Source organism: Hemibagrus wyckioides, linkage group LG17, assembly GCF_019097595.1.
Source record: "Hemibagrus wyckioides isolate EC202008001 linkage group LG17, SWU_Hwy_1.0, whole genome shotgun sequence".
Classification (NCBI taxonomy): Eukaryota; Metazoa; Chordata; class Actinopteri; order Siluriformes; family Bagridae; genus Hemibagrus; species Hemibagrus wyckioides.
The window spans coordinates 16,735,942-16,758,746 of record NC_080726.1 but is presented as its reverse complement, the minus strand read 5'-3'; the positions used below and the strand labels follow the sequence as shown (position 1 = coordinate 16,758,746).

At 38.1% G+C, this 22,805-nt stretch overlaps 1 protein-coding gene across 6 annotated transcripts; it reads right to left on the bottom strand.

The window, feature by feature from the left end:
- Positions 1 to 58: 58 nt before the first annotated feature.
- On the bottom strand, positions 59 to 20,997 carry tmprss4a (transmembrane serine protease 4a). Of its 6 annotated transcripts, XM_058413428.1 has the most exons (14): positions 20,865 to 20,962; positions 20,076 to 20,226; positions 14,423 to 14,477; positions 14,181 to 14,324; positions 13,903 to 14,055; positions 11,749 to 11,878; positions 10,063 to 10,176; positions 9,788 to 9,831; positions 8,821 to 8,983; positions 8,439 to 8,605; positions 7,388 to 7,483; positions 7,043 to 7,185; positions 1,147 to 1,296; positions 59 to 893 (listed from the first exon to the last, which is right to left on the bottom strand). In XM_058413428.1, the coding sequence occupies exons 4-14, from the start codon at positions 14,290 to 14,292 to the stop codon at positions 885 to 887; spliced, it is 1,281 nt and encodes a 426-aa protein (XP_058269411.1). In that variant the 5' UTR covers positions 14,293 to 14,324; positions 14,423 to 14,477; positions 20,076 to 20,226; positions 20,865 to 20,962; the 3' UTR covers positions 59 to 884. The 6 variants fall into 6 exon arrangements, with proteins under 6 accessions (XP_058269411.1, XP_058269410.1, XP_058269414.1 ...); XM_058413427.1 differs by lacking the exon at positions 20,076 to 20,226 and having other exon boundaries at positions 20,865 to 20,997; XM_058413425.1 differs by lacking the exons at positions 20,076 to 20,226; positions 20,865 to 20,962 and adding an exon at positions 17,244 to 17,721 and having other exon boundaries at positions 60 to 893.
- Positions 20,998 to 22,805: the final 1,808 nt, after the last annotated feature.

Here is a 22,805-nt window from a genome sequence, read left to right as displayed (position 1 = left end):
GTGACTGAAGGCTTGCTATGTTAAGAGAAGAAATGATCACACACCCTTCCTCTCCCTCAAATTCCATAATTTATTGAGTACATTATTTACATATCACTTCTTACACATGTACAAAACAGCAGGAATAACAACATTAGACAACTATTTTACAATAAATACAGTAAAAAAAAGAAAAGAAAAGAGGAATATTCATCACATCACACATCACATGAATGCGTGAGCCAGAACAAAGTGAACACAATTCAAGTTTCATCTCATTTTGGTAAGCAGGAAGAAAGTTTTTGTTAACTTTAAAAAAACTTTTTTTAAAAAAATATAAATAATCATATTATTAATCATTAGAAAATGTTAACTATTAAAAATGCATTAACTTTTTTTGGCTCATCCAACATGTGAAATAATGACATCCAAATACTCCGAAGTATCAGATCCCAACACTTCACTTATTAATGCTATTAAACGTGCAAATAAAGAAACTCAGTAAAGGTGAGTGAAAAAATTAAACAATAACTTATAATAAGGTTTCTATAGATCAGAATTGATCCCGTTTGCTGTTAAAAGTATTTGGCATAGTGAATTTGGTCAGTATAAAGCTAACATTGTTCAAGTTCATTGTTAACATTGTTTCAGGCTATTGCAAGGCACAACTGCATCTTAAATTAAAATGATCCCTGAGAAGGTGACTGCACCAGTTAGGAAGCGAAGATTCATTTCTGAATTTGTATCTGCATCTGATTCATCATGGTATCATTTGTGGAATTATCAATGACATCTGCTCAGGTAAGTCCCAGAGTTCACTTAGATTTAACAGTGACTGTATCGTTTGCATTGCACTGATGTTTGTGTTTGTACTAATATACCGATGTCCTCTTGTTGACTTTGCCTCAAGTTTTCTGAAGAGAATAAATGAGCACAGATCAGACAATTTTATTCCTAATCACATAGATTAGAAGTCATGTTCCCATTTTATATATATAAGATATAATATAAGACGTTATTTATATATATATATATATATATATATATATATATATATATATATATATAGAGAGAGAGAGAGAGAGAGAGAGAGAGAGAGAGAGCTTCTTTATTAAATAAATAAAGTTACACATGTAAATGATTAAATATAGACAAGTGCAAGATTACCTGCATGACTGTATAGACCCAGTTTAGCATCTGATCCACATTAGAGTAAACACCAGGTAGGTCTGGTCTTCCACAGCCTACACCCCAGCTCACCACACCCACCAACATCCAGTGTTGCTGAAGATACACCAGAGGACCTCCACTGTCACCCTGATGGAAAGATTACGAGAGAGGCGATCATCAGTGCAGGGAAGTGATCCACATTCCTAGTGCTTACATATCAAAACTTAACAACAACCACAATAATATTAATACTACTACTACTACTACTACTACTACTACTACTACTAATAATAATAATAATATTTCCACTAACAGGGATATGCAGGGTCCAAACACCCCTACAGGTGTTGCACCAGTGGTCAAGTGATCATTCTGTTTTAGTTTCAGTATAATCTCTCTGCTGATTGGCTGATGGCAGGAATGCCTTAAATCAAGAAAATGGAAATGGAAAATAAGAAACAGCTATAGGAAATGGCCTTTTCCTCTTAGAGATTACCACAACCCAAACACTGTCCAAGCAACACAAACACTGTTCATACAACCTAAACACTGTCCAAGCAACACAAACACTGTTCATACAACCTAAACACTGTTCAAACAAACTAAACACGGTTCAAACAACCTAAACTCTGTCCATACAACCCAAACACTGTCCAAACAACCTAAACACGGTTCAAACAACCTAAACACTGTCCATACAACCCAAACACTGTCCAAACAACCTAAACACGGTTCAAACAACCTAAACACTGTCCATACAACCCAAACACTGTCCAAACAACCTAAACACGGTTCAAACAACCTAAACTCTGTCCATACAACCCAAACACTGTCCAAACAACCTAAACACGGTTCAAACAACCTAAACACTGTCCAAGCAACACAAACACTGTTCATACAACCTAAACACTGTTCAAACAACCTAAACACTGTTCAAACAACCTAAACACTGTCCAAGCAACACAAACACTGTTCATGCAACCCAAACACTGTCCAAACAACCTAAACACGGTTCAAACAACCTAAACACTGTCCAAGCAACACAAACACTGTTCATACAACCTAAACTCTGTCCATGCAACCCAAACACTGTCCAAACAACCTAAACACGGTTCAAACAACCTGAACACTGTCCAAACAACCCACACTTTGTCCAAACAACCAAATCACTGTCCAAACAACCCAAACACTATCCATACAACCTAAACACTGCCCAAACAACCAAAACACTGTCCAAACAACCTAAACACTGTCCAAACAACCTCAACACTGCCCAAACAACCAAAACACTGTCCAAACAACCTAAACACTGTCCAAACAACCTAAACACGGTTCAAACAACCTAAACACTGTCCAAGCAACACAAACACTGTTCATACAACCTAAACACTGTTCAAACAACCTAAACACTGTTCAAACAACCTAAACACTGTCCAAGCAACACAAACACTGTTCATGCAACCCAAACACTGTCCAAACAACCTAAACACGGTTCAAACAACCTAAACACTGTCCAAGCAACACAAACACTGTTCATACAACCTAAACTCTGTCCATGCAACCCAAACACTGTCCAAACAACCTAAACACGGTTCAAACAACCTGAACACTGTCCAAACAACCCACACTTTGTCCAAACAACCAAATCACTGTCCAAACAACCCAAACACTATCCATACAACCTAAACACTGCCCAAACAACCAAAACACTGTCCAAACAACCTAAACACTGTTCAAACAACCTCAACACTGCCCAAACAACCAAAACACTGTCCAAACAACCTAAACACTGTCCAAACAACCTAAACACAACCCAAACACTGCCCAAACAACCTAAACACTGTCCAAACAACCTAAACACAACCCAATCACTGCCTAAACAACCTAAACACTGTTCAAACAACCTCAACACTGCCCAAACAACCAAAACACTGTCCAAACAACCTAAACACTGTCCAAACAACCTAAACACTGTCCAAACAACATAAACACTGTCCATACAATCCACACACTGTCCTAACAAACTAAACACTGTCCAAACATCCTAAACACTGTCCAAACAACCTAAACACTGTCCAAACAATATAAACACTGTCCATACAATCCACACACTGTCCTAACAAACTAAACACTGTCCAAACAATATAAACACTGTCCAAACAACCTAAACACTGTCCAAACAACCTAAACACAACCCAATCACTGCCTAAACAACCTAAACACTGTTCAAACAACCTCAACACTGCCCAAACAACCAAAACACTGTCCAAACAACCTAAACACTGTCCAAACATCCTAAACACTGTCCAAACAACCTAAACTCTGTCCAAACAACATAAACACTGTCCATACAATCCACACACTGTCCTAACAAACTAAACACTGTCCAAACATCCTAAACACTGTCCAAACAACCTAAACACAACCCAATCACTGCCTAAACAACCTAACCACTGTTCAAACAACCTCAACACTGCCCAAACAACCAAAACACTGTCCAAACAACCTAAACACTGTCCAAACAACCTAAACACAACCCAAACACTGCCCAAACAACCTAAACACTGTCCAAACAACCTAAACACAACCCAATCACTGCCCAAACAACCAAAACACTGTCCAAACAACCCAAACACTGTCCAAACAACCCAAACACTGCCCAAACAACCTAAACACTGTCCAAACAACATAAACACTGTCCATACAATCCACACACTGTCCAAACAACCTAAACACTGTTCAAACAACCTAAACACTGTTCAGACAACCCAAACATTGTCCAAACAACCCGAACACTATTCAAACAACCCAAACATTGTCCTAACAACCTAAACACTGTCCAAACATCCTAAACACTGTCCAAACAACCTAAACACTGTCCAAACAACCTAAACACTGTTGAAACAAACTAAACACTGTCTAAACAACCTAAACACTGTTCAAACAACTCAAACACTGCCCAAACAACATAAACACTGTCCATACAACCTAAACACTGTTGAAACAAACTAAACACTGTCCAAACAACCTAAACACTGTTCAAACAACCCAAGCATTGTCCAAACAACCCGAACACTGTCCATACAACCCAAACACTGTCCATACAACCTAAACAATGTCCATACAACCCAAACACTGTCCATACAACCCAAACACTGTCCAAACAACCCAAACACTGTCCAAACAACCCAAACACTGTCCATACAACCTAAACAATGTCCATACAACCCAAACACTGTCCAAACAACCTAAACACTGTCCAAACAACCTAAACACTGTCCATACAACTTAAACACTGTCCAAACAACCTAAACACTGTCCAAACAACCTAAACACTGTCCATACAACTTAAACACTGTCCATACAACCCAAACACTGTCCAAACAACCCAAACACTGTCCAAACAACATGAACACCCAATCCGTTTGTCAGTTTCCATGTGAAGGACTGAAAGCCATGATGAGTTATAGATGTAGGTATAGGTGTAGGTATAGGTTGAGTAAAATAAGCCCTGCTGATGGTGTGGGGTATGTTCACTGTTTACAAATCTTATTGCTCAGTTCCAGACTGGGTTATCATGACACCAAATCTGTGGGGACTTTCCACAGTGTTGAAATTTTTTCTAGCAAAAAGTTCATTGAGTACACAACAAAAACACATCGTCACTGTGACGTTCGCGTGCTTTCATGTGGCTCTTCATGAGCAATGTTTTCTTTCTAGCTACCACAGTCTTAAAGTCACAACTTTACTCCTCTCCTCCACTGTCCTCTCCTTCAGAGTGACTGAAGGCCTCACTGTGCTCCTCTCTCTCTCTCTCTCTCTCTCTCTCTCCCTCCCTGAGGGACAGCTTTTGAAAAGCTTATGTGAGCTTGTGTGTAGAGCTTGTGTGGTGTGATGTAGCTTCCTCTTCCTCAATGTCGATTCAACAGAGCTTACTGCGATGTCCATTCTCTTAGATATAATGATATAATATTACATCCCAATCCTAAGTTATGAAATTCTATTACCTTATCTTTAAATTCCTTAGAATGCTCTTTAATTCTTTAATCCTCATTTTCACTCCACACTGACCAATAATTAATTAATCAAGGTAATAATTCATTAATTTTTTTTTTACTTGTTAGAGAATACGACTGTGCAATAGAAATAGTGCCAGGATGTTTGTGTATTTATCATGAGCTATTCAGACAAATCTGATTAATTCCAGAGCTCCAGCATGGGGTCCAATACTTCTGCACACCACCGTTGCAGTAATATGTAATGTGTATGTGTCTATATACTTGTCCAGACAGCAGTGCTTCCTCTATTTTAAAAACCACCAGCTGCTGTTCTTTTAAAAGGAAGTGAACGAGGCTTTGAGATGCTTGAAATCACTTTTACTTCAACAAAGTCATCCTCATTGACGTAATTACAGGGAAACAAAGCAAGCACTGATACAGAGCTTTACCTAAAGTGCTCTACCTTCATAAAACTCTGTTATCCAACATGGTATCATTACTGTGCAAGTTTTTGTTTCTGTTCCTAAATGTTTTGTTACTTTCAGTTGGTTTGTTTCAGTTGCTACACCTGGCATGTGACTGTAGCTCAGAGCTATGTGAAGTTCCTGCTGAATGATGATGGCATCAGATAGCAGCAAGAATTTTTAAGTAACTCAGTCATCATTAGGGGTCCTGATGCACTACACAATGCACTGGTTCTCTAACTGATCATGTCTTTCATTTTCTGTGTGACTTCAGCTAGTTATTCAGGAGAATTTGACTAAAGGTCAGTTTTGTCCCAGTAGAAGTAATTGGCATGTGGAAGTCATATTGTTTACAATCCCAACTTGATGATTATTCAGTGTCCGACTTCGCTGATTATTTTAAGTTCAAATATGTGAAGCTTTACAAACTATCCTATGACTTGCAAAAAATTGTTCTAGAATTCACTGCACTTTGACAATGACAGTAAAAACATAAATATTTAACATGTCTGAATTATGAGTGGCCAAGGAACTAGATAAGAAAAAAAGAATGCTAGTAAGACTCACAGGTCATGAGATACAGGGCAAAAAGTAAAATGCTGCACAATAGCTCCTCCAAAAGGCCAATCAGACACAGTATTTAACCTGAAGTACTATCACTTAACCAATTTTTTTTATCTGTATACATTATGGTGCAGCAGGACAACAAAGAAAAAATCAAGAATCTCTGTCCAGTTGGGTTTACAAACCCCTCATGCTTGTATAACAACAACAACAACAACAACAACAACAACAACAATAATAATAATAATAATAATAATATGTGCAAGGAAGGACTGTTTCACTGTACGTTTGTATATGCATGGCCCTGCAGATTCTATGTTTAATGTACATGACGAATAGGACTGATGTGTGCGAGTCATTTACTGTGTCTCCGGTGCTGAAACTTTCCAGGCAACTGTGCTGAAAATCAGTTCTTTTCTCATTCTCATTCTCATCATCTCTAGTGGTCAAAAAGTAAACCTTTCACATATGACAGTGCTGCCTGAGTTATAAATAAATAAATAAATAAATAAATAAATAAATAAATAAATAAATAAATAAATAAATAAATAAATAAATAAATGTCAACTGTCTACTTCTCCTATCCACTTGTTATGTTATGGAGGTGATTGGAAACAATCCAAAACATGAACTGAAATCATGAACGAAAACAGGCCTGAGGTCATGTGATCAACAAACACAAAAACGAAAGAAGAAGAGGAAAACAAAATAATATCAAGAACCGAGACACATGAAGGAGACCAGTGACAGCAGATGGGTGGAGACCATCCCAAGTGTACACAGATGTCAGACGTTAATGAATACATTCTGATTGTACACCTGTTATACTTGTTATACTGGTTGATATTGTCAGTAAAAGGTGTTTACCTGGCATGCATCCACTTTGCCCTGTAGATACCCTGCACAGATCATCCTCTGAGTGATGCTAGCACCATAAACTGCAGGACTGGAACACTGAGCACGGTCGATCAGAGGAATACTGGCCTCCTGAAGGTTTGACGAAAGCTGGCCTGGACACAGGAGAAAACAAGAGCAGGAAACTGAGATTGATACTGATGTCATGCTGCTATCTGGTTTAGAACCAGAGCAAGTCAGGAGTAAAAATATCCACAAATTCTTGTAAAGAAAAACAATGGAAAGTCAAAACTTTGAAAAAGTGTGTAGTAAGAAGTTGTTTTTATTACTCATGAATAATTACTACTGTGATATTACCATTTTCCTCCAGATGACCCCAGCCAGTTACCACCAGTGGGCTTCCTGCTCTGAGACCCAGATTTTGAGGTGGGAGACACACAGGTTTCACAGACACTAGCAGGACAACAACAACAGCAAAAATCAAAACTTTTAAACCATCTGAATGTCACACTGCACTGTTCTAACACTGATTAGAGAATAAAGAAATATTCATTGAAAATAATAAAACATTATACTAAAGTTCAGTCCAAACAACATAAGTATAACTAAAGTTATACTAAAGCAGTGCTGACGAGTTGGCACACATCCATATGGGTGAACGTACAGTAAGCATGCACATCGTCAGCATGTTTTCTAACATCAGTTTCCCAAACATTAAATATTAACATTCAGGTTTTCCATTAAAAAAGTTACATTTTATTATTAAGTACACAGCATCCGGGACATTTTCACCCTATTATACTTGAAAATACTAGTTAGGAGTCTGCACTTATCAAACCAGTGTTCCCATTTCTCCAAATCTCATTTACAGTCTGGTTCTTACTGTGAGAAGGAAGAGTCATGAGCATTATATTAATTGTTATAGATGGAATTGAAATAGATGGAAGGTCTTTACTTCTATGATTACTGTTTATATTAATCATTATTAAGATGAATATCTCCTACGGCAAAATTACTACTGCATGCAGGAACTCAGGAGGCTTTACACAAGCAAGTGCTGGACATGTGGAACACGTTCACACTAGAAGGATCAGTTTTCTTGTGAAAGAGATTGTGTGTTGATTATAAGAAACAGACCACACCGCATATAATTTCTTGATTGAAGCATGCTAGGAAACTTTATAATGTGAAGGTGGCTGTTATAGACACCTGTCACCTGTTCCACAGTCTGAGCAAATCATATTAAAGTGAACCTGTCCAAGTCATGCTGTTGTACAAAATAACGTAAGCTTCTGACCAATCGGATTTGAGAATTCAGCTGCACACTGGTACAACCTTCTACAGCACCACAGATATTAAGTCAATTTGTTGTGTGTTTTTGTTGGAAGGTGAATGAATTCAATCCTACCTCCTAGAGTGAATGGCTTTGTGAGTCTCATCATTGCCAAGTCATAGTCATTGTGTGCTGAATTGTAGTCTCCATGCATAATGATCTGATCCACAGCAGAGCCTCCGAGTGTTGTTATGTACGTACTGCCTGCCACCACCCACCACCTGCTCACCTCTGCCTTGCTGCTGGAGGAACAACACGGGATAAACATTCACAATAAACATAGTCACTATTCTGTATTATTTTTTTTCCACACTAAAAATGTGATTAAATGTGACTAAAGGCTATTGTGCTAATTGTACAAAATTAGCACAAAAGGTAGTATTTTTCTCCCAAATGACCTGCAATGCTAAAAAGATGTTTAATGCTGAAATAAAAGAGGACAGAGCTGGAGCATCACCCTGTGAAGCAGTGGGCTGCTGTGAGGATCCATTGTGGAGACACCAGAGAGCCTCCACAGGTATGTTGACCGTTCTGCTGCAGGCTCACCTGCCACGGCCACTGCTCAATAAGTGCACTCTGCCCTCCTACAATTCTGCTCTCAGATCCCTTTGGCCCACAGTCTACAAGTAAGAAAACAATCACATCCTTAGATAAAATCTACTGAAGTAGCCAGGAGATCATTCTTTCAGTGCCTATTTCAGTAGATATCAGACTCGTACTATCTGTCTTCTGACCTTAGTATTATCCAATTGAAATACACTCACTGAACTTGGACAGCTGAGCAGATCAGGTGGTATTTTTCCTAATTTTCATCTGTCCGGTGTAAATGAGTCTGTGCTCATGATAGCCTCAGATTCCTGTTCCTGCTCTGTGTTTGGTGTGTTGTGATGCTGAGATGTTTTTCTGCTCACCATGGTTGTAGTAATGATTATTTGAGTTTCTTTATCCTTCCTGGCAGCTCAGACCAGTCTGATCATCTCATCTGATCTCTCATCAACAAGCTTTTTGCACCATTCACCATTTTATATGAATTTTTATGAAATTTACATTTCACCTATAAGCGGCTAAACCATAGCAAATTTTACAGTCCGCATCAAACCTGCTGTGGGTTTAAAATAAAGGTCAGCTATAAACCTAATAGGGGGTTTGGTGTGAATTAGCTTTTTATAGTCACATTTGTTCTTTTTGTATTTGCTGTGGATAAAATCATGAGCTCTAGATCTGTCTTTATGGGTTTGATGAGTCCACAGTGCTGCTGGTTGTAAATGCCACAATCCACACTGCACCACTTCATCCAATTTAAAGCACAAAGTCAGCAGAGTGTAGGTGTGTAAATAGACATATAAATGCTGACTCTATATGTCAGAGTGCTGCAAGTGTGTGTGCAGAATTTTATTTTCAGGTTTAATTTTCAAACTTCTTACCTGAGCAGGATAAGGAAACTACTGAACCTGAGCTGCATGTAGTTCTAGAGGAGAGAGGTAAAGAAGTCATTAGTGCTCTGTCCTGGGTGTTGATTTAATCCACATGTGACATTTACACTGGTGCAGATGTGTATATAAACAATGAGACCAGAAGGTGATAATCCTAGCATGGTGCCAGATTAAGACAACATCGAAAGGCAGATTTATCACTAGTTAAGATTTACAGTGTTTGTTGGTAGCATGGGAGTGAAAAGAAATAATGATTCATTACTGACTGAATTGATGCACTGCAGGAAACTGGCTTCGTTTCGTCTGGTCCCACGACACAAAACACCTTCTTCAGATCCGATGGCAGATCAGTCAGTGATACTGTAGTGTACGAAGGTTTACTAGAAGCACGGAGATACAGGACGAGGTGGACTGAATAAGCTGCATATCGTTTTTAATGACTAAATAAATTTGTTAGGGATGTACTTGGTTGATAATGATAGTAAGAATATCAGTCTGTCACAGAGTTACACTATATTGCCAAAAGTTTTCGCTCACCTGCCTTGACTCGCATATGAACTTAAGTGACATCCCATTCCTAATCCATAGGGTTCAATATGACGTCGGTCCACCCTTTGCAGCTATAACAGCTTCAACTCTTCTGGGAAGGCTGTCCACAAGGTTTAGGAGTGTGTTTATGGGAATTTTTGACCATTCTTCCAGAAGCGCATTTGTGAGGTCACACACTGATGTTGGACGAGAAGGTCTGGCTCTCAGTCTCCGCTCTAATTCATCCCAAAGGTGTTCTATCGGGTTGAGGTCAGGACTCTGTGCAGGCCAGTCAAGTTCATCCACACCAGACTCTGTCATCCATGTCTTTATGGACCTTGCTTTGTGCACTGGTGCACAGTCATGTTGGAAGAGAAAGGGGCCAGCTCCAAACTGTTCCCACAAAGTTGGGAGCATGGAATTGTCCAAAATGTCTTGGTATACTGAAGCATTCAGAGTTCCTTTCACTGGAACTAAGGGGCCAAGCCCAGCTCCTGAAAAACAACCCCACACCATAATCCCCCCTCCACCAAACTTTACACTTGGCACAATGCAGTCAGACAAGTACCGTTCTCCTGGCAACCGCCAAACCCAGACTCGTCCATCAGATTGCCAGATGGAGAAGCGCGATTCGTCCCTCCAGAGAACGCGTCTCCACTGCTCTAGAGTCCAGTGGCGGCGTGCTTTACACCACTGCATCCGACGCTTTGCATTGCACTTGGTGATGTATGGCTTGGATGCAGCTGCTCGGCCATGGAAACCCATTCCATGAAGCTCTCTGCGCACTGTTCTTGAGCTAATCTGAAGGCCACATGAAGTTTGGAGGTCTGTAGCGATTGACTCTGCAGAAAGTTGGCGACCTCTTCGCACTATGCGCCTCAGCATCCGCTGACCCCGCTCCGTCAGTTTACGTGGCCTACCACTTCGTGGCTGAGTTGCTGTCGTTCCCAAACACTTCCACGTTCTTATAATACAGCTGACAGTTGACTGTGGAATATTTAGGAGCGAGGAAATTTCACGACTGGATTTGTTGCACAGGTGGCATCCTATCACAGTTCCACGCTGGAATTCACTGAGCTCCTGAGAGTGACCCATTCTTTCACAAATGTTTGTAAAAACAGTCTGCATGCCTAGGTGCTTGATTTTATACACCTGTGGCCATGGAAGTGATTGGAACACCTGATTCTGATTATTTGGATGGGTGAGCGAATACTTTTGGCAATATAGTGTATATCTGTAGATTTATTTCTCATATTTAACTGCAATTTATGTCATGAAAGTGTTTAATGTAATGGTGACTGATAACACAGATCCTAAAGCAGGGCACTGAACATACCCAAAGACTGCAGAGAATCATATAATGATCATATAAAAGTTCAGATGTCATCAATGCATCCCTAAAGTTTGTAGATTTTTATACTTACACTGTGTATCCTAACTGCTGACACACAGTTTCAGTGTGTGTCACAGTCCAGCTGTCTGCACACACACTCCGCCACTTGTTTTCAGCAGCATTATAAATCTGAAGCACGGAGAGATTTGAGGCCAAACGAACTGCAGACACAGTAACAGACACATGAGCTGGACAATCCCATACAGATAGATATTGCTGATTTTTGCCAAAGCTCAGGTCAGTGCTGTACTCCTGTGTCCTGACACTGTTCTGTGGCTGTAAATGCACACTAAATATTTCAGACAATAAATGCAGCGATAAATGACGTAACTTATTTCCTGTCAATTAGTTTGTTAATGTTATACATCAATGAATGATAATCAGCTCTAACTATGTAAATAAACCTGTGGGATCTGTTAGTGATTATAAAGAATATGTAGCATTCAGCTGATACTTGAATTGCATTACATTTTAATAAAAACTTAGAACAGTGCACATTAAAACATCCAAATAAACCAGCAAAAGTTTCTGGACATTTTATAGATAAAGAACAAAGCATCTTCTAAATATAAGAAATAATTGTGAAACATGATCAACAATAGACTGGACTAAGGATAAGAAACAGAATGAAACAAAAATGAGTTATTGTATGTTTCCGGCTGCCTTTATTTTGGTTAAAATGTTTTCATGTACTGAACCAAGTGTTAGCTGTGGCCCAAAAACCTGCAGCACTAGACACAGGCATGCAGTTCAATAATAGATGCACTTAACATTTTAGACCACCAGAGGTTACTAACGTGCAGTGTGCTGGAGACTTGAGTAATGAACCGTTTCACTACAACACTAACACAAGTATATTGTATCCCTCCCTACACCAAGTGGTCCGTAAAACCCAGTTAAAGCCCAGTTGAAGCAAGTTAAAACCCAGTTTAAGCCAGTTAAGACCCTGTTACACCCCAGTTTAGCCAGTTAAAGCCCAGATTAACCCAGTTTAAACCCAGTTGAAGCCAGTTAAAGCTTAGTTGAAGCCCATTTTTACCATATTGACAACATTAAATTGTGTGACTAATTGATATGAAAAAGGTGATTAGAGTCCAGGGCGAATGGAACCAACAACAAAAGGAGAAGTTGAAAAGTTTGGCCACAAGGTTGCCCTCTGGTGATCTGGAGTATAGTCCATAGTGAATGGGACACTATTCCTTTAAGTCCTGCTCTGAGCCATGCAGAAAAATACAAAATAAATGATTTCTGACGTATTATGTATAAGACCAGCCTCGGACACTTCTCCTCTCCAAGTTACCATGCCCGTCACCTGCTTTACATTTTCAGATCACTACCTGTTTCCATGATAAATAAACACCAGGAACACCCATTGACTCTGAACTCTTTGTTACCAAGTTCTGCAATGTGTAAATTCTGAGCATTGTCCTGAAGTGAATTCACTGTTTTTCTGACCTTTTACCTCATTCAACTTGACCTGCTGTTGTGTTACACCTGTTTGTTACCTGCTGGTCCTGTTCCTCTGAGTATTAGTTCACTCGTGTACATTAATAAACATGCACATGTTCTCCATGTGATACCTGAATGTTATGCAGTCTAAGCCCAAATTCTAACCTGAGGAACAGATATGTTAGAGCCTAAATACCAACAGTAGCGTTAGAAACTCTGCCATCTGACTGACAAAGATTTACACACTTTATGATATTTTTGTCATATGCAGTGCTAATGTTTAGAATAATCTGATGTTTTGAAAAGACACATTTATAAGGCAAGACTTCAATTACACTTTACTAAAGGGTTTCTTTCTCTTTGCAGAAGTCACATTAAATCATTTTACCACCTTATTATCCTTTTCTTCAGTTTCTTTTAGTTAGTTCTTAATTTTGCTTATATGAAGCCTCACAGTGAAGGATTATATGAAGCTTACAGTGAAGGAATATTTAAGGAAATTAGATAATGTTATAAGTTGAGAAAAATGTTATCCAACATCTCACTGACTTTAACTGGATCTCTGGATTCTTTGGATCCTCTGAGACTGCAGTCATCTTTCCCCATTGAGACTATCCTGGTCTTGTTACACCAAAGCTTGTCTTATGAAGTTAGACATGTAGTAGTGTATGTGTGAGGTTGCATATCTACAGTACATTCGATGGTGGTCTGTTTTTGATGCAACATAACATCTTACCAGGAAATGTCAAGTTGCTTGTGAATCGGGAGACACATGAAGACTCGTCCTCTCCTTCTGCACAGTCCGCTTTGCCATCGCAGGCTTGTTCCAGGGGAAGGAACTTCACGGACTTGGAGCAGAAGAAGTACTTACTTTTAATGAGTTGGGCAACTAAATCAATTAAAGTGAAGGAAGAAGAGAGAAAACTGTTTAATATTTTGAATTGGGCAGGTGTTCATGAATGAAATATTATGATTATGAGAATAATATTATAAAATTAACTCTTAAAAACTCACTTAAATATCCAGCTACTACCAGGATGGCTAAAATAACCACGACACAGAGGATGCTAATGAGGAGCCGTTTCCTCAATGCCCATGTGCTCCTCGGGGGCTTTGTGGCTTGCATGGGCTTTCTGAACCTGCCTCGTTTTACTACACCTTAGAGAGAGAGAGAGAGAGAGAGAGAGAGAACTGAGTCCAACAGAGAAGCTACTCACTAATGCACACAGTATATAATGTTTGAAGTTATTCTTTACCTGGCTGTCTTGAGTTTAAAGGTATAGTGCTGTCTTCAGCAACCAAGTTATTAGCCTGAAAGTGAGAGGAATATCATTAAATTAATTCCTCAAATAAATAAATATGTATGTATATATGTTTGCTAAGCCAAATTCGAATACATTTACTGTTAATACTAACTGTAATTCCTTAAACACAGTGAATTATCACTGGACATCATAAAGAATAAGGATTAACTTCACTGAACAATGGAAGGATGTACAATTCTGTTCACATTCTGGTAAATACAATTTTCTAACTGTAATGGATCTAATCTCAGTGGCCTCTGGTTTTTGTGGAGGTAACTTTACTGAAATCACACCCCAAAAGTGGTGGGAAACTGCTTTTCCCTGTTCAGGTTTAATTGTCAGAAAAGATGAATCATATAACTGACCCTGATTTAACCTCTGTAATCAGACACTAAATCACACTTGAACTTTTGACAATAATTTTGAATCATGATTGCAGCAGAAATAGTCATCATTTTCAGAAACCTCTGTATTTTTTGAGTCACAATGAACAATTTCAATAAACATACTCATTATTTATCATCAACCAACACTTTCTTTAAAATCTGTCTTTCACTGGAACTGGTGCATTAAATCATCCTAGGACTAACTTTCAAAAACCTGAGGAATGACCTGTGCTTCTGACTGGTAGCAGTTCATTTTATCACTTGCATGAAACATTACCATTTGCTGCCTAGTATTCTGACACTACATGAACTGACACAAACCCTGCTGTGTCTTCTAGGTTCTTTGGTTATGTAAAAGTTCTCTTTTTCATTCCTGTTCTAAATACATGTTTAATGGTAGTTATGGCCAACTGATGAAACTGAGGTATAATACTTGCTGAACATGACATATATATCATCACATTTAAGTATTTTAATAATATTTTTATTTTTTGGGTTACTCTGGGTTCCTGTTCGGCAGGTCAGGGGTTAAAGCTCCAACTACACCAGGTTGTGAGGACCGTACGCTCTTTTCTCCAAGCATGCTCTGTCATGTTCCACGCCAGATATGAGAAGAAAAGAATCTCACTGTGCTGTGACATACATGTGACAAATAAAGGCTTCTGTACTTTTTATTATCTTCCAAATGTAGACACATTTCACTAGTAGTAGTAAGGGCACTGAAGCCTTTCCTGTTTCCGGCAGATTAAAGAACTATTACAATCTAAAATACTTTTCTTTCACTTTAATTGTTCACGTTAGGTTCAGCATGTGTAAAATTTTGACCTGCCCATGTTAAGCGTGTTTGGCTAACAATAACGTCCTGTTGTGAACTGTGTAGTCACAGCAGTGACTCATTGAATTTTACGTATAATGCATTCCAGCTTTGAGTCCAGTCAGCCACCCACATGTGCTTTCAAAACAGGTTTTTAAACTGTCAAACCACAGTCATTACAAACAGACAGGTACAGAGCCTGCGTACATATTCACCTTCCAGCTACTGTTCCACAGTTGTGTGTGTGTGTGAGTGTGTGTCCATCTGTTACTTCTTTATACAATTCTTCATAAACTGCGTTGCGGATGTCACAGTAATATGTTTCCCAAAAAGCCAAATAGACAGACAACAGTTTAATAAATTAAGCCCATAGATAATATTATTACAATCGCCTTTTTATCTCACAATTATTGAGCGAGATTTTGGTCTTTTATGATACCTGCTTTGATTAAAAGGTGCAGGTTCTTTATTAGCAACTAGAATAATCACCATTCTCTTAAAAAGTTCTGGAACTTCACTCAGTTTAGTGTTCAGGACTCAGACACAGTCCCAGTCTTAAGCTCTATATTACATTGAAAACCTATTTATTTCGTCAGAGTTCTGGTAATGGTGTATTTTTTGTGCAGATCTGAAGGGACTGTGAGTGTTCTGAGATCTTTCACTTCACTTTCACTTCAGATACAGCAACTATACTGCACAAGCTAAGATAAGAATCTCTACTCTCTCGTTCTTACTCACTAAAATTGAGCATGAGAGCAGGCTATTAGGTTTCTCAACACAAGGGTCTGGCAACAATGGACTTCATTTATCAGACTTTTAAATAAGATCGTGTGTAAATATTTGCACAGACCAAACCCAACAAAAATTTCCATCAGATTTAAAATGTTTCAGACATGTATGATTTTCTTCATAACTGCTCATGTCTGATTCAGCTCACTGCATATAGTGAGAACAACAAAACTAGTGCAGAAATGTTATCTGATTTAAGTCTACACCACTTGAAATGGCCAAACGCCGAGAGACAAAGTACAGAAATACGAAAGAAATGTGAATTAAATCTTAATCTAAAATGTCTTATATGTGCCATAATCATATGTGCACAACAAATGTGCAGTTTCTCTTTTGCATACTGTTTGCATAGAGCCTTAACAGAAGAGGAATAATATGAAGAGACACCAGACTGTTCAGAGTCTGAAACTTCATGTCATGTGTTGTACTCGGGTTTCCTGATGAACTAAACCAGAGTATAACAGAGACTGTTGAAACTCTATATTTAATTGCATTCAACCACAAGACTGAGCTTCATGCTGTTCCTGTATTTGAATGTGAGCCCAAAAGTGTCAGTCACTGAAATACAAAATAAACCAGTGGACTGTGTGAGTAAGTCCGAACCTGGTTTGAGGAAGTTCAGTAGTGCTTTATGTTATAGGACATATAAGAACATTCTGTCTAGTTTTGTTACACTAAATCGTGAACAAATAAAACCCTAAAATCAAATAATAGAATTTAAATTGTTTTTATCCTTCTGATCTCCTCTGAACTAACTGACTCTACATTCTCAGTGGTGACTCACCCTCATGCTTTAGTTGCTGCACTGAGAGGCAGCAATCTGGGAATTAAAGGAATGCAGCGTCCAAAACTCCGCAGCCGTCTCTCTCTCTTCTCTCTTTTAATGTAAGTGCGCACCTGCGTTCCTTCTCTTCTTATCCCTCTCTGTGATTATCCTGCACAGTTGCTTTGTCTTCAACACCGAAGATATTTGATATTCACTGGTCATTTGCTTACTTCCTTATAGGATTTGGAAAACCAAGACACTTTCTTTTACACTATTCTGATTCTAATGCAACTGGATACCTTGTTCCTTCTCTCCCTCTCTCTCTCTCCCTCCCTCTCTTTGTCCTTGCTAGGGTGTGTCCTTGTTAGGAGTTCCTGCTGTCAGCTGATCTTACCTGACACTCAGCTCTGTCACAGACTCAGAGACAGTACTCTCTTCAGTGATTAATCATGATCTACTGTGCTATGCTGTATGTTCACACCTCACCATGGTTTGAAATCTTATTCCAGTTTGATTCCCTCTGCTGTTCTAATGAACTCCACTCTTCTGGAAGGTTTTCCACTAGATGTTGGATTGTGGCTGTGGGGATTAGTGATCATTCAGCCACAAGAGCATTAGTGAGATCAGCCACTGATGTTGTAAGAGTGAGGAGGTCTGGGGAGCAGTCAGTGTTCAGTGGAGTTGGGTCAGAGTCAGGGATCTGTGCAGGTCATGATGCTGCTTTGTGGACAGGGATATTGTCATGCTGGAACATGGTTTGGACTCTTAGTTCCAGAGATTGGGAAAAGTCATGCTTATCAACTGTGTGATTCCATCTTTTAACTGGACTTCTTTGTATTTCGATCTTCTTAGATCGAAATTTTTTACTACTCATCCACTTTGTGGGAATAGTTTTTGGGAAAAGCGTGTGATGATCAAGGGTGCCAAATGGTGCATACTTTTTTGAAACTGACCTCTGAAATTATTTATAGTGTTTATCTTACAAAAATAACATAAGTGATATGTACAGGACTTCTGCATAAAAAGGTGGAGAGTCACAAGGAAAGTGGCTGAGGGAAGAGTGGAGTGAGACAAGAAGCTGAACTTTAACATTCCCTCTGCTCTCCCCTGCCTCCTGAAGATCATTCTCTTTCTTCTCACTTATAGCTGTCCACCACTAATCAGGGCAGGAGGAAGCAGATGAGGAAAGCCACAGGACTGACCAGATGGCATCAGGTCCAGAGTGCTTAGGATGTGTAAACAAATTACACTGTTTTGTTTATGAAGTCTTTAAAATCATGTAAAATGATTTGTCTGGTGTCAGAAACATAAACTGAGCATCTTAAGGACCCCAGTGACTGTAGCCTAGTGACATTAACAGAATGAAGATGCTGGAAAGGCTCTTTCACAGCCTCTTCAGACATTAGGAAGTGCTGGGTTGCTCACTTCTGTGTAGAAAAGAAACCAAATGTCATAAATACATGAGAATGTGAGTGAACTTGGAAGCTTTCGCTAATCATCTGCTCCAGTGTGGTAAAAAGCACCACATGTCCTTCATACCTCTGGCTGTACGGAGGATAGTCACTGCTCTCAGCCTCACTTACATTGTGGTACATCGAGCTCAACCTGCAGTCACGCAGCATTACCTCACCTTGTATTGCACTATAGTCTACAGACCTTTTACACACATGGATTTTGTACAGTGTGTATTTTCCTGAACCTATACAGGGATCGAGTTACCTCCACGTCTTTAAGCTATTCTACAAAAGTGTTTTGAACATATCTATTTAAAACATTCCATTGCTTTAACAAAGGCTGTAAATTGTGCTGAAACCAGGAGGTCATGTTTCATTCACTTGATCTGATTATAGTGAATAAAATCTAAGAGCAGTCAGTGGAGTGTAAAGGTCAGGCTTTTATATAAAATATAATAAGATTTCAATGAATAAACCACAAATCAAAAATGTGAAAATATCACCGGTTTCTGCTATGGAATGATATGATATGACTCCATTTCCTGCAAGAACTTTGTGTAGAATCTGTAAAAGACCTGCAGTTGATTTGTGAATGATGATGATGATGAAGAACAGAAGGACTATAAAGAATTACAGACCAATCAGTTTACTAGTCTATAACATTATTTACACATATCGGATTGTTACATCCCTACTAGGGAGTGTTAGAGAAATAAAGTTATATTATATTACAGACATTATTGTATTGTTATTGTGCAAAAGCTCATTGGATTAGAGGTGCACACTAACCATTCCCACAGAAACTGATCACTCCCACACATCATCCTCATCCTCATCCTCACCTGCTCATTCAGGTGGTTTTGTTTGTATTATTTGTAATATGAAATAATATCCACATTAATATTTCCTTATGAAAACAATTCACTCATCTTGACAAAAATCTGGACGTCTATCTGCAGTTAGACACTCAGATAGTAGACAATATTTCTGTTGCTGTATTTCTTACAACTCAAACACTCAAAATACCCAGACTCCAACTAGAAAACGTTCAATGCACCACACACACACACACACACACAAAATAAATAAATAAATAAATAATTTCAATGTAACTAAGGAAGAGATGCTGCATAAAATTGACACATACAGAACTGTTTCTTTTTCCTTTACATCTGACACCTTTAGGCAACCTGGAGAACAGATGTTTTTTCCTTAACGACATTTTCCTTAACAAAAAGTCCGAAGTGACGCTGTCAGTAAACATGCCAATAAACACCCACAATTTCCAATATTATTCACTGAGGCTTTTGCCAAAGATCTAAATGCAGGTCAGTTCATTCACTATTGCTGCAGAACCAACTGAGCATTCTCTGTGACTGATAATGAAACCGCTTACATGTTTTCCTCTTGCACATGTGATCCCAAATCGAGGTCAGCTTGGCTTGTCTGCATCATCATCATACCACACATGCTGGTCTCGGGTTAGCGGTTAATCTGGCATCTGTACTTACAAACAATCTCAGGTACTGCCACTGAATGTTGCTGAGCTACTTTTATGGAAATGTAGTGAAAATAAAAAGCCAAATTACATAATTAGTTATGTATTTATAAAAACCGAATGAATGAGAGAGCACAGATTTTCCTGTAACATAATGTTTTAATACCCTGTAGCACATAAAGCAAGTGAGAGTTCAAACATTTTCAAAGAGGAGCTCATAACATTAAAAATAACACTGCAGCTCAGTTACTTTTATTTTTAGTTTAGTTATTTTTATTTTTATTACAGTCAATTTTATTCAGGCTTTTGTTATTTATTGCACTTTTTATTAGCAGTATACTGGCTATGTGTTTTCCAGGTATATACTATAAACTTAAATTTATATAGATCTCCCACTATGTCCTATGTACAGTGAAGTCCTGTAAAATAATAAAATAGCATTTTGCTGTAACAAATCAGCAAAACCAAAATAAATATACAGTAGTAAAAGTATGAGTTTAAAACACAACACAGTCAAAATATGCAAATGAAATAATTCCAAAATAAATCCTGAACCATGACAGTGAGTAGCTCACCGGAGACAGAGGACGTCTCTGAGAAATACTTTCGTGTGATAGACTTAATTTAAAAAATCAGTTTGGAAAAGGGCATTGTAGTGAAGCTTTTACCTTGAAATACTTTACTTACTGTTCTGATGTGTAGTTGTGTTTATCTGCTCTCCAGGTTTAAGGTTTCTGTGAATATTTTCCACACTGCTCCTGCTGCCCGCTTTGCTCTGTGTTATTTATTGGACTGTGCTCTTTTGTAATCTGTTTGTCTTCCCTGCTTGGCTCCAACCTATCCCTACTGTTTAAATACACCATCCTTCCCTCCCACATTCGCTCTTTACTTCCTGGAGCCTCCAGTGAGAACAACATAATATTGATTTGCAGTAACTATAAGCTCTAAGGGTTAAACTGAACCCACTGCATGATAAATAAACACTGTGAGAGCAGAACAGAGATCCTGGGTTTTCTTTAATCTTCTCACATTTCTGAAAGCAGATGAAATACAGAAATCCAAAAGATCCAAAAACATGTTCTCAAACGTTGATCTTTACAGCATAATGGCACGGCATAAACCTGGACTTTGTATATTCCTTTTATATAACAGATAAATTATAGATTTATGACAGCCCCATAAATAAGATTCGGGAAATCAAGAAATCAGTATTGTACTGTAAAATCATAATAAAAATTATATACATCTATTTCATCAGAACTGCTCTAGCAGAACCACTCCAGTTTAGTTAAACATGGGATTATTAGCTGCTTACATTTACTTCTAAATTGATATAAATAAAATGATAACATTAATGACATAAATAAAAGAGAAAAATAAAATGTATTAATATATATTCTGTGAAAGTGTCCTGGAGAGATAAAGCCCATTTTTCCAAAATGATTCGTTTGGATGATGGTGTTGGATGTTTGGATGATGGTGGTGTGTAAAACCTTCAGCTGGGTTGGAAACTGCTGACATTCAGCTCATGATTTATGTATTGAATTGATGCATGTATAATTTACAGAATTTTCACATACAATCTTTCAGTGACTCGTCCTGTCCTAGATGATACAATAAACTAAATCCCAACATCGTAAGTGTTCACTTAGAAATTTAAACCTAACCAAGACAGTAAGTAATTACAGAAAACATATTCCTCATAGCATTTTACTTCCCACTAATACACAGCTTGTGTGCAGTATTAAAGCAGACGTTCTCTTCTCTGTGAAATCGTTGCATGTTTCCTACATCCTGGTTACTGAAACCCAAAACTGCAAACCCCCTGGTGATTTTTCCCGTCAGTGTTGCCCTTGGGAATCAGTCGCTTATACAATATTTCTAGTAACATTGAGGAAGTGATGAAGGAGATCCACTTACACACAGATCATTACCTTCAAAACTATGGAGTCTAGTGTATATGTTGACACAAAAACGTCTAACAACAAAATATTTTTGAAATTTTGAGCTTGTTAACAAACATCTAACAAAAACTTATATTACTTATATACTAATTATATTAATATATTAATTATATTAAGCCCCCTGTTATGTTCATTTCTCAGGAACAGCAATGTTCCTGGGTCAGTTTGGGATTTGAAAAAATCCCACTAAACATTGTTTATATCTCATTATTAAATCCATTACTAACCATTTCAATCAATATTTAGTGCGATGGTGTTCTTTACCTCTCACAGATCATGGCTCGAAGAGGATAATTCACTCGTTTTTCCTACAAAATGCATTTTAAAACTTTTTAATGTACATTAGAAAGACATACATATAAAATATAATATTTTTTCTTGACATATTTTTGTTTTATTTGAAAAATAATATTATTTTCAATATTTTCAACATTTTATTGAAAATTCTTCTATTCTTTTTTTACGGGGTGATGTTGCTAAATTAACACGAGAAAACATCTTCTCTTCAGGGTTAAATTGACCCACTGACTTAAAATAAAGGCAAATGAGTCATGAGGATTTGTATCTTGCATTTAAAAGTAAACCATTTTTTGATGTGACTGTCTTGCTTGGAGGAATATGAATAGCGGTTTCCTCACTTGGTTCATAATCAGAATCATCAGAC

What these genes read in the sequence shown, in the direction of transcription:
- tmprss4a (XM_058413425.1), bottom strand. An exon ending in CAGCAGTTAGGATACACAGT is followed by an intron (nt 10,177 to 11,748) that starts GTAAGTATAAAA and finishes CCGTGCTTCTAG; the next exon opens with TAAACCTTCGTACACTACAG. An exon ending in AAAGCCATTCACTCTAGGAG is followed by an intron (nt 7,484 to 8,438) that starts GTAGGATTGAAT and finishes TTGTCCTGCTAG; the next exon opens with TGTCTGTGAAACCTGTGTGT.